Source organism: Stomoxys calcitrans, chromosome 2, assembly GCF_963082655.1.
Source record: "Stomoxys calcitrans chromosome 2, idStoCalc2.1, whole genome shotgun sequence".
In the NCBI taxonomy this organism is placed as follows: domain Eukaryota; kingdom Metazoa; phylum Arthropoda; class Insecta; order Diptera; family Muscidae; genus Stomoxys; species Stomoxys calcitrans.
In genome coordinates this window covers 28,047,360-28,060,449 of record NC_081553.1, presented here as the reverse complement: position 1 = coordinate 28,060,449, position 13,090 = coordinate 28,047,360, and the positions used below count along the sequence as shown (strand labels likewise).

At 34.3% G+C, this 13,090-nt stretch overlaps 1 protein-coding gene across 1 annotated transcript in view; it reads right to left on the bottom strand.

Moving 5' to 3' along the window:
• LOC106080554 (protein Skeletor, isoforms B/C) overlaps window positions 1-11,329 on the bottom strand; it is a 136,716-nt gene extending 125,387 nt beyond the window's left edge. The window contains exon 1 of the mRNA XM_013241969.2: window positions 9,995-11,329. Within this exon, the coding sequence (XP_013097423.2) occupies window positions 9,995-10,286 (292 nt within the window). The 5' untranslated portion in view covers window positions 10,287-11,329. The remainder of the gene's footprint in view (window positions 1-9,994) is intronic.
• Window positions 11,330-13,090: the final 1,761 nt, after the last annotated feature.

The following is a 13,090-nucleotide window of genomic DNA, read 5'->3' as shown; positions in this document are numbered from 1 at the left end:
TCTAAGCCTCATCCAACACAAATTGAGCTTGCTTTTTGCACTTTACGTATTTTTGTAAACTATTTTTAATAAATAAACAATTGTGGTTTAAAAGCAAAAGTTGGATTTTAAAAATATGCCAGTTGTAGCGTAGTAGCATAACTATTACGTATTATTTTACTACAACATACAGCTATTGTAATATAAACGTTGCGCAATAGTATAACAGTACATCATTAGTAGTATAAATGTTGCAGTATAAAAGTCGTAAGTTTAACTTCGGGATTATAAAAACTGAATTTTAACAGTTTGAAGTGAAAAAGTTATAGTATAACAGTTATATTTTTAAAGCATAATATAAAAGTTGTTCTATAACCTTTGCTGTATGAAAGCTGTGTTATAAAAAATGTCTATATAGTATAGCAGAATAAAATTTGTAGTATTACAGTATACCAGTTATAGTATAATAGCATATCAGTTGTAGTATTAGAGTATACAACTTGAAGCATATCAGTTGTAGTAAAACTGTAATTGTTGTAGTATATTAGTGGTTGTAGTACATATAACAGAACATTATTAGAAGTATAAACGTTGTAATATAACAGTTGTAGTAGTATCAGTACAGTACATCATAAGTAATATAATCGTTTTTAGAATACTAGCATAACAGTTTATTAAAAGTTTGTAGCATAACAGTTTTGCTACAAGTTCTATAAAAGATATACTAAATACATCTTTTATGGTATAACATTTTACCAGTTGTAGTATAATTGCATAAGTGTAATGCATTGTTATACATTGTACGGGTAAAACATTATACCAGTTTGTAGTATAACAGTTATAGAGTGGCAGTATACCTGTTGTAATATAACAGTGTACCAATTGTAAAGTAGCATTATACCAATTGTAGTATAACAGTATACTAGTTGTAGTATAACATAATTTTAGCTGAGGTATGAAAGTTTTAGAATACTAGCATAACAGTTTAATAAAAGTTAGTAGTATAACAATTTTTGTACAACAGTTTTATAAAACTTGTAGTATATCAGTTGTCATACAACATTTTATCAGTTGTAATATAATTGCATAAGTGTAATGCATTGTTATACATTGTACAATGGTATAACTGTTATATTATAACAGTTGCAGTGTAAAAGTTGTAGCATAACTTCTGTATTATAATAGTTGTATAACAGTTTGGGTATAAAAGTTGTGGTATAATACTTTTAGTAAAACAGTGTTCCGGTTATAGATTTTGACTATAGTATAAAAGTTGTCATATTGCATTATAATACTTATTGCATAACCGTATAATAGTTTTGGTATAACAGTCCACCAGTTGAAGTGTTATAACCCCCGAAATTTTTTTCTCGATAAGATTTGAACTTGGGCATTCAGCGTCAAAGGCGGACATGCAAATCTGAGGCATAGAAGTAAGCCAGTTGTAGTTGCAGCATACCAGTTGTAGGATAAAAGTCTACCACTTGTGGCATAAAAGTGTATAACTTATGGTATAAAAGTATACCAGTTTAAGTTTAAAAGTATACCTGAAGCAGTATAACAGCATGTCAGTTTTAAAAGAACAGTGTATAAGTGGTAATATAACAGTTAATAAGTTTTATTAAGATAGTATTCCAGTTTTTGTACAACAGATTAGCAGTTGTAGTGTTATAGTGTTTAGAATAATAATATGAAAGTTTTTCAAAAGTAGTTGTTTTACAGTTGTGGTATAATAGTACAGCAGTTCTGTTATAATAGTATAACAGTTACAGCACAACAGTATAAGAGTTTTTTAAAGTAGTAGTAGTCCAACAGTTGTGGTATAATAATATAGCAGTTCTGGTATCATAGTACAACAGTTGTAGCACAACAACAGTAACGCATATGTAGTATAACAGTTGCATATCAGTATAACAAATGTAGTATGACAATATAGCAATTGTAGTACAACATTTATGTATCAGTAAAAATGTTGTTGTAACAGTATACCAGTTTTATATCAGAACAGCAGTTTCACCGTAATAGGTTTTTGTGATCGATTGAAAAGCACGCACTTTAATTTTCAAATTATAGAGAATACTGTTGTTAAAAATAGATTTGATAATAAAGTTTCAGGAATGCGATATTGACCTGCAGGTAAACCGGGAAGTGGTTCTCTGTGGTCTCGAAAGTCTAGCCACCATTCGAAACGAAACGTCTTCCAACGGCTGCAATTTTCTATGTCCAAAGATCTGTTGATCAGACAATTTCTTTTCACTCACTTTTCAATAATCAAATCTTTTCGCTTAACATAATTCTCATGGTCATTAGCTCGACTCCACCTTGGAGAAAAAAAAACAACTAAAGTAAACATGACCGGCCTGTAACATGCTTACATAAATAATAGCGTTACTGTTTAAGTATAACAGTTGAATATAAGTATTACAATTGTAGTATAACGGTATAACAGTTATAGACTAAAGACATAACAGTTTTAAATCGTTAGAGGAGTATAGCAGTTACAGTATAACAGTTTTAAATTGGCACAACAGTATATCAGTTGCGGTATAAACTTTATAAAAATACTTCGATGCAAATACTGCCTATCAATATAGGCCCTTTGAAGTCTCCATACATGGGATAACAGAGGTATCCTCTGGCTTTCCTTTTCCATTCCAATCTTCGATTGATAAGCTCGTCTCAAAAGAGATAGAAAAATCATGGAAAAAGGATCTTTGCCCCAACATGCAAAAAAAAACTCAAACCCCATTTTGTTTTTATTTTTGGCAACACTGTTTCTTTTAACAGTAATCTTCTATAGATTGAACGGAACGCTTGCCCAATACATATACGTAATAATGCCGTCCAAATTCGATTTTTTTGGTACCTGTACATAATTTTGATTGATTTCCTTAATTACTCATTGGGCAATTTAATGATATTTTTGATTGAAACTGGTTTCGATTGCTGTTCAAATGTAAATGTCATATCTGTTGATATTTGAATTATTATTATTTATTTTTTTTTGTTTGTACCACTCAATGAATACCTTTTGATATCAGTGGGCAGGCGGTAGCAGCTGCTGCTGTTAAGTCGATAATTATAATTCAAGCAATTGCAGGCAATCATCATCTGTTGTTTAAGCAATTAATTGCATAAAATGTATGTGAATAATAAGGTAAGTTTGCACTATTGTTGATCAGTTATTGCCAATGTGAAGGGAAATTGAAAAAAAATGGTTTCTTGTGTTCCCAAAGCTGCTTTATCATCATAGCAAACAAAGGCATGTCATTTGAAGAAATAAAATGAGAGAAAAATTTAACAAACTTGTATATTTTCTCTCAATAAATCTATTTCAGATTTCTTGGGTAAAGCATGTCGGCAAAGAAATCAACGATTCTATCCTAGCTACCTAAGAAGACGAAAATTTCAATATTATTATGAGTAGGTAGGAAGGGTATGTTCTGGCCCAAAAGAAAATGGTGACATAACAAAAAGTGGTACATTGTTGTTCCAATTATTTTTGATCTACAAATGGGGTTATATGGAAAAGCAGTTGATGAAAAAGTAGAACAGTCATCAAATTATCGCTAATGAGTTTTTTTTGCAACTCGATATTAATATCTTCTCAAAGTCTGTTTTTGCTTAATTCTAACTTTGTGGTATGGGAAATGAGGCTTATACAGCTTCTAAGGAATTTGCAAGATATTTCGAAACTTGATACATGAAATTGGAGAAAAATAGCAAGGAAATATGTGGTTCATTCTTCCAATGAATATTCGATTCAATCATGACTACCTAGATTAGGTTAGGTTGAAAAGAGGTAGCAGATATTAATCCGCCCCATGCCACTATGGAGATACACCTAAGCCAGTGAACGGCTTGTTGTACGCTCTAAAAACTATAAAGTAACCTCAAAAAAGAAAATTTTAAGTTAGGAATTCCGGGCTACTTACAAAATCCTTAATTGTTTTCAATACCACTCCACTAATTTGGTTCATGTCTGGTATTGTGTCTTCACCTAAGTCTAAATGACAAAGGAAATGCTCCAACATCTCGTCATCTTCCCCGCATGCCCTTTATATGCTTTCACTTGCCGCACCGATTTTACATAAGTGAGCTCGTAGTCCTAAATGTCCCGTTATGCTACCAATAGCTATACTGACCCCTTTCTTGCTTCCTTTTAGTAATAGCCTCGTTTTCTCACGATCTGGATACCCCCATAGGATTTTAGCCGTCCTACCTACCTTTCGCTTTTCCACAATGTTGCATGCGCATTCGTCGCCCACTCCCTTAACTCGGACTGCGTCGACCCGAAAGGCTTCGGGTTAACCAAGTTTATTGACGGCAGTCCTCTGGCCTTCACCGCCAAATCGTCCGCCCTTTCATTTCCCCTTACTCCGTTATGGCCCGGCACCCAAACGATACGGATTTTGCCATTCTCATAGAAGGCGTTAAGGTCCTTCTTACACTGCAAGACTGTTCCTGACCTTACCGTCTTGGTTGTTATTGCCCTTATGGCACTTTTACTGTCGGTAAAGATGTTCACACTCGACGTCCTCGCATTAGCACCACACCACTTCACGCATTCCTTGATCGCCCGGATCTCCGCCTGCAGGACCGTATTATGGTCAGGCAGTCTAAAACAGATCTCAGTCCCTGGGTTCTCAATGTAAACCCCTCGGCCCATTCTGGCCTCTAGCTTTAATCCATCCGTGTAACACGATCTTCCAGATGGCAATACTAAGGTTCCGTCAATCCAAGACTGTGCCGATGGCAGCAGTGCCTCGCACTCGACTTCAAGATTCATCTTAGGTATCCGATCGGAAACCTCTTCCCTTCCTTTCAGGTTTCCTAACGTCGCCTCGATTATACCGCGATGGTATGAGCTGCTCCCATCATCAATCCATTCTCCCATCGCCTTAAATCTCATAGCCGCAGTGGCTGCCTCACACTTAATCTGTATGTCAATGGGTCGGATATCTAGAATAATCTCCAGTGCCCTAGTGGGCGTGGTCCTCATCGCTCCGCCAATGCCAAGACAACATGTTCTCTGAACCTGTTGTGTGGTCCTTATGTTGCACTTTTCCTCCATAGCAGTCCACCAAACTACTGATGCGTAAGTAAGTATTGGTCTAATCACGCTCCTGTAGAGCCTGTGAACTATACTCGGATTCAGGCCCCATTTCGAGCCTACGGCCCGTTAAATTGGCCCACCTTCGTTTTCCTCGTGAACAGGTATATTTCAGTCTTCTTTGGGTTAACATTGAGACCCCTGGGTCTAGCCCAGTCATGTGCCATATGCAAAACCCTTTCAGCCCTTCTGCATAGCTCGTTCGAATCTTTACCCCTTAGAAGTATTATAACAACGTCTTCATAGCAGACGGGTTCAAATCCCTTCTCAGTCAGCATCCTTAATAGGTCATTTATGGTGATCACCCATAGGAGTTCGTTCGTTCGTTCTAAGTTTTCGTTCGTTCGTTCGTTTAAGTTTTCGTTCTAAGTTTTATTAAAAATGCATTTACTTTCTTTTAAAAAATCCGCAATTACTTTTTGGGCAACCCAATATTTATGGCATGGGACACACAATTTATCCACCTGTTCCTTAGCATATGGTTTATCCAGTCTCTAAGGACCGGGTCCACCCGGTACTGGTCTAAGGATTGGATCAGTGTGTCGGTCCGCACATTGTTAAAAGTCCCCTTGATTCAATGCATACCGCCAGGGTGTACGTTTTGGCATCGAAGGATTCTTCTATTTCACGCACAACCTCGTGCAGGGCAGTCTTCACCGACCTTCCCTTGACATACGCATGCTGTTTGTATTTGAGCAGTTCGCTGGATGTCCTACTCTTTATCACAATACGTTCATTGGTTTTGATGTCCACAATATGTTCCATGGTTTTGAGTAGAAAGGACGTAAGGCTTACGGGTCTGTAGGCCTTTGGTGTCGCATAACTTGCCTTGCTGGGCTTGGGTATAAACACCACCCTTGCCTCCTGCCAGGCTTTCGGAGTATATGCAATTCCTATGTACGCTGTGAAAATTTTGGCCAGATGAGGCGCCAGATAGTCTGCCTCTTTCTGTAGTAACGCCGGAAATATTCCATCAGGTCGGGTGACTTAATTGGTTTAAAGCTCCTCATGGATTCCTTCACCATAAATTCCTTAATTATAAATCTCCGATCAACGTCATTATTCCAAGATTCCGGTGTCTCCGTGAGTCCCTTCGTATCCTGTGGAAAATGGGTTTTCATCAAAAGCCCCAACATGTACTCCGTTGTATGTGATCTCACTCCCATGTCGTATACTAAAGTTTCAGTTTGGACGTGGATTTTTGAGAGAAATTTTTTTTATCTTGGCTATTAACGCTATCAACCTCTTTGCAGAAAAGCTACCAGGAGGCACGTTTTGCCGCTCTGCTAATCTTATTGTATTCATTGAGCCGTGTGTAATACACATACCAATAAACTTCCGCTTTTTTACGATGTGCTCTTTTAAAAAGTCTGCGGACCTCTTTTCCAATATTGCGAATCTCCCCGGTCATCCAGGGTTTTTCTTGGCTACCTAAGAAGAAGGAGAATTCAACACCATTATGAGTAGGTAGGATGGGTATGTTCTGGACCAAGGGAAAATATTGACAAACCAAAAAAACAAGTAAAAGCGTGCAAAGTTCGACCGGGCCAAATATTATATACCCTCCACCATGGATCGCATTTGTCGAGTTCTTTTCCCGGTATCTCTTTTTAGCCAAACAAAGGATAAAAGAAAAGATTTTCTATGCCATTAGAGCTATATCAAGTGATGGTCCGATTGAATTGAATGTTGGAGACCATAGTAGAAGTCAAGACCCAACAGCGGTTTATATGGCAGCTATATCAAAACATAGACCGATTAGATGCATGGTTTATCCGCAGAAACTTCTTAGAATATGTATGTAGTTTAGGTTTCTGTTACACGATTTTAATTTTTTTTATTTTTCATCCACACAAATTAACCCGATCTAATGTATATTCGTGATAGTCGTAAAATCCTAAGACAGTCAGCCAATCTTGAGCTGAACCTTGACCATATGTAGGCACTATGTCTTAATAAAGATCCCATATAGACCAATCTCCGGATTCAAAGTCACAGGCCCAAAAAATGCACATTTATTAACCGATTTCAAAGAAATTTAAGTACTGCAAGACGTTTTCGACCTTTCAACATGTGGACCATTTTAGATATAGCTGCCATATAGACCGATTATCCGAATAAATCGCGCATTTAATACACGATTTCGTGGACATTTCGTTTGTCGAGTCACTCCAGGACTTTCGACATACAATTTCTATCGAAATTTCGTCTTAAATAATGTTATCGATTTTTTGCCTTTATCGAAAATTTAATTAAAATTTGTTCTTTGGAAAATTTTTTTGAAACTTTGTCTTAAAAAAATTTTATTGAATTTTATTCGATTGAGAAGATTTAAAAAAATTACCTTTTGAAAAAACTTGATTTAAAATACTTTTTTCTTTGTAGAAAATTCGATTAAAATTTGTTCTATGGACAATTTTCATCAAAATTTTGTCTTAAACAATTTTATCAATTTTTTGTCTTTATAGAAATGTCAATAAAAATTTGTTCTATGGAAAATTTTTTCGATATTTTGTCTTCAAAAATTTTATCGAATTTTTTCAATTGCGAAGATCTCAACCAAAAATTTCTTTCTTTTCAAAAATGTTTGTTTTTATAGAAAATTCAGTTAAAATTTTTCCTTTAGATAATTTTTATCGAAATTTGGTCTTAAAAAATGTAATCGAATTTTTGTCTTTATAGAAAATTTAATTAAAATTTGTTTTTTGCAAAAATTTTATCAAAATTTTGTCCTAAAAAATGTTATTGAATTCATTCGATTGAGATTTAAAAAAATTTAGTCTTTTGAAAAAACTTGAATTAAAATATTATTGTCTTTGTAGAAAATTCGATTAAAATCTGTTCTTTGGACAAATTTTAACGAAATTTTGTCTCAAAAAATGTTATCGAAGTTTTTCAATTAAGATTTCAAAAAAACTTTTTTTTTGAAAATTTTCAGAAATTCAATTCAATTTTATAGAAATTCAATTAAAATTTTTTTATGGAAAATTTTTCGAAATTTTGTTTAAAAAAATGTTTTTTTTTCGATTGAGAAAAATTAAAAAAAAATTTCTTTGGAAAATTTTCCAATAAATCAATTTTTTGTTTTTATAAAAAATCCAATAGAAAATTTGTTCTTTGGACAATTTTTATCGAAATTTGGTCTCAAAAATTGCTATCGATTTTTTGACTTTATCGAAAATTTAATTAAAATTTTTTGTTTGGAAATATTGTATCGAAATTTTGTATTTGTTTGTATTGCATTTTTCGATTGAGAAGACTTCAAAAATGTTGTCTTTTGAAAAAACTTGAAATAAAATATTTTTATCTCTATACAAAATTCGATTAAAATTTGTTCTTTTGACAATTTTTATCGAAATTTTATTTTAAAAAATGTTATCGATTTTTTTTTTTTTTTTGATAAGATTACAAAAAAAAGTCTTTTGAAAAAATTAGTTTAAGAAAAATTTCATAAACATTTTTTAAATGAAAATATAAACTAAAGCAACTTGAACTTGAAATATTTTTATAGAAATTTTCTCTTAAAAGATTATTTCATTGAAATTGTTTCTCTATATGGAAAATTTCACTGAAATTTTGTCTTTATAGAAAATTTCATTGAAGTTTTATTCAAAATTGCGTCTTCTAAGATAATATTCTAAGAAAAATTAATAAAAGTTCTTCCAACAAAATTTTTCGATTTTTTTTCCTTAGATTAAACTGAAAAACCGTTTGCATCCAATTATAAAACAAGCAAAAAGGCGTCAAGTTCAGCCGGACCGAGCTTTGGCTACCCGCCACCTCGGGTATGTATGTAAACCACCCTTCGTCATAATCCGGTGAAAAATGCATAATTTATGCCCCCATATTGGTTTTTTTGGTAGCTATATCCAAATATAGACCGATCTGAACCATATACGATACGGATGTCGTAAAGCCTAACACAACTCACTGTCCCAAATTTCGGAGAAATTGGGACAATAAATGTGAGTTTTATGGGCCTAAGACCTTAAATCGAGGGATCGGTCTATATGCAAATCTGGACCGATCTGATCAAATTGAAGAAGGATGTTGAAGGGCCTAACACAACTCACTATCCCAAATTTCGGCAAAATCGGACAGTAAATGTGTCTTTTATGGGTCCAAGACTTTAAATCGAGAGAACGGTCTATATGGCAGCTATATGCAAATATGGACCGATCTGAGCCCAATTGAAGAAGGATGTCGAAGGGCTTAACACTACTTACTCTCCCAAATTTCAGCAAAATTGGAAAATAAATGTGACTTTTATATGCCAAAGACCTTAAATCGGCGGATCTGTCTATATGGGTCTATATCAAGATGTAGTCCCATATATGCCTATCTTCGAACTTCGAAAAAAGAATCTGAGCAAAGTTTCCGCTCAATATCTCTATTTTTAAAGACTGTAGCGTGATTTCAACAGACAGACGGTCAGATGGACGGACATGGCTACATCGTCTTAGATTTTTGCGAAGATCAAGAATATATATACCCCATAGCGTCGGAAATAGATATTTCGATATGTTGCAAACGGAATGACAAAATTAATATGGGTAAAAAAATAACCGGTTTTTTTAAATCTCAAAAACTAAAACCGTTTTTTTAAAAACCTAATTTTTCGAATAGTTTGAAACCGGTTTTAGGAAAAAGCCGATTAATTGACCACCCTAATTATAAGTCCTTGCCACATGTATGGTCCGGATCAGAACATATTTCGATACATCAATAATATAAGGTTGCATTACTTGCAGAAAACAAACAATTTTTCTTAACTAGAATTTCTCCTGAAGGTAGTTTCAGTACGTGTAAAGGTACTTTTATAAGTTCCAAAGACAACTGTTATTATCAGCTGATCATTACAGCTAAGTAAATAAAATGAAAAAAAGCAACAACTTATCTTACCATTATTAACGCAACAACTGAGCGTTACGGCAATCAGTAATCCACAACATAATAGAGATGACAATGGTGATGATGATGATGATGGTGAGGAAATCCCCATGAAATATTTGGGAGATTTTTTACATATTGCCGAGTTGATGACCTGACGAGATGTTTTCACAAAAGTTTGATGTTTTGACAAGGTGGAAGCTTGAGACCACAGCTTGAAACCACTATCATTTGCATCATTATCATCATAATCCAGATTTGATGATGCTGATGATGATGAGTGTTGTTTGGCGATGAACACCATGGCGATGTAGTGAGAAGGCGACGACAATGTAGAACAATTAGGAGAAATAATGCGTTGGTAGTTTCTTGAGCAAAAGATTTATAAATTTTTAACAAAAATTCTGCGAAGATTTTAAAAGTTATCAAAAAGTTAAAGAGTAGACTATATTAAGTGATTTTTCATAATTTTTCCTTTTTTTTTTTTTTGCTAGTCCACCTTTTGCTCTTTAATTATGGCTTAGCTGCTGTTGTGGGGAGCAAAATTTTATTTTAGTATAGGTTTCTCCTGATACTCCCGCCACTTCTGGGATACTCCAGCTACTGTTGCTAATATTTTAGAGCTACTCTCTTTCTTTCTCTCTCTCTCTGTGTTTCTCTTTCGCTCTTTTTGTCTTATGTGGGGTTTTTAGTGCTCCTTCTTTGGTAGGGAAGGTGGGTTGTGTCCTTTTTGGCTATAACAAGCACCAGCAGCAGCCGCAGCCAGCCAGAAAGGCAAAAATCCAAAATGGCGTTTTGTGTGTAATTGTGTAATCCTCCTTGTATTCTCACAATTTATGTATAAATTTTCTGCTTAAGAACTTATTTCGAATCGGGGTTTTTTTCCAAAAACAAATGATTTATTTATATTTATTTTTATTTGGCGAATTGGCTATTAATTTTTGTAATAATTTTTAACATTTTTCACTTGTTTCACAAATTGAAAAAATAATAAAACACAAAATTAAAGGGAAAAACGATAACTAGTTTTTTCCCGCATCAAGAAGGAGTTGTAATGATTTGATGGCTTATTTTTTTTTAATTTCTCAAGTTGTTTTAACACATACAGCGCCAAAATGAAAAATATTTTTTTTATAAATATTCCAAGAAGTAAATAAGAAGCGTTTTAAATGATTTTATGTATGTGTGCGTGTTTTTAGCACCGCGCGCCGCGATTATTTTTTTGTTCCAAAACACTCGTCAGGTTAGTTGGTCGGTTGATGTCGGACTGAAGAGCTGCAGACACCACAAAGCCAGCGAAATGCTTGTAATTCCAGCACACAGAGATTTCTAAATCAGTGCCGCCGAGCAGCCTCATAAACATTCCACCACACAGTCCAGCAAAACCGCGCGCACACACACACACATACAGATAAGACAAACTTGCTCACAAAGAGCCAACAACAAGGCAGCCAAAGCATTGAGTGGTGAAAAGCTGCATAACTGTAAAGAGAAACAAAACCAGAGAAGTTGAGCTTAAGTGACAAAGAGAGAAAGAGAGAGAGAGAGAGCAGAAGATAATAAAAAGGCAGTGTGTTTAAGTTTTGAAGTTAAATGTGTTTTTTGGGTTTGTTAGCCAAAATCATAAAGTCGAATACCAACCACCACCACACCAACAAGCTTTGACTACTACGAACGCATACAACAAAAACAAAAACACAATAAGGCGGAAATGCACAAAGATGCAACAACATGCTAACAAAAAAAGGCTCATATATTGTTGTTGTTGTTATTATTGATATGGTAGTCATAGCAGTGTTGTTGTGTTCTTGTTTTGCTGGTAGATGTTGCCTATTGTAGATATATATATATATATATATGTGTCCTTCCAAATGTCCTCTTCCACCAGCAAAAAGCAAAAACTTGACGAAGCAACCGCAACACAACATAGTCATAATGCTTATAGCATTACACAGCTTTAAAATATATTGTCGTATTGCTCAAAAACCCACATACTCATACTTACATTGCAACAAACTTCTAAACCAACATTTCTTATAGAGTTTAACAAAAAAGTAATAGTTATCGATAGTCAGCCTTATTCACAAAACTCAATGTAGATTTAAAGTAGGTTTATTTGACAGATTTTCTCTTTAGAACCGTCAAATAAACCTATTTTCAATCGACAGTAAATTTTTGAATAAAACTGAGCATCATTTATTGAAGTCTAACGGTGTTACATTTCTAAATGGCTACACTTTCCTTAGAAAGGCAAACAATAAAGAAAGGTATACTCTAGTGAGTTTTGTAAAAATTTTTGAGAATTTTTTTTTAAACCATAAACTAAAATAAGCTCTAAATTAAAAACAAATAAAACAAGTAAAAATTCATTAAGTTCGGATGAGCCAAACTTCGGATACCCAGAACCGACATACTGGATGAAACTCGGTACGGATGTCAAGGAGACTAATACAACTCACTGAACCAATTTAAAGCTAAATCAGGTGATAAATACGCCATTTATGGGTGAAAGGCCTTCAATTGAGAGATCGATCAATATAGGAGCTAGTTCTTTGTCCAAAACTACTTTAGGTTCTGATAGCTGGGAGAGGTACTACCCAATTTTAACTGATGCTCGAGGTATCGATATATTTACTTGTTTCTGATCAGATTATACAAGCAAGCCTGGTGTATTCGCCTTATCAATTCTAAATAGCTCAGCTGGTAACCTTTCGGCACCTACTGCATTATTAGTCTAAAAGTGGCAACTCCCTACGAGGAGGTTAAAAACTGTAATATGTACTCAACAATGCCCCCAACGTTTACTGCGGGGATGACAACACTATACGACTAGTCATAGATAGACTTGGTAACCTATGCGCCACGGTGGCCAACTTATCTGATCAGGCTTTCTAAAAAAAACTTTTTTCTTAATTTAAGGGTCGTCACATATATAAGTACATAACGTTAACCATTTTATTACCCCCATTTACGACCACAATTGCCAACAATGTAGCTTTTTTAATACTTATTTTAATATCAAAATAAATTTAAAAAAACAAAAACTCATAATGAAACAAAAAATACAGAAACAACACCGCCAAGAAAAAACATTAAAATAAGCATAAC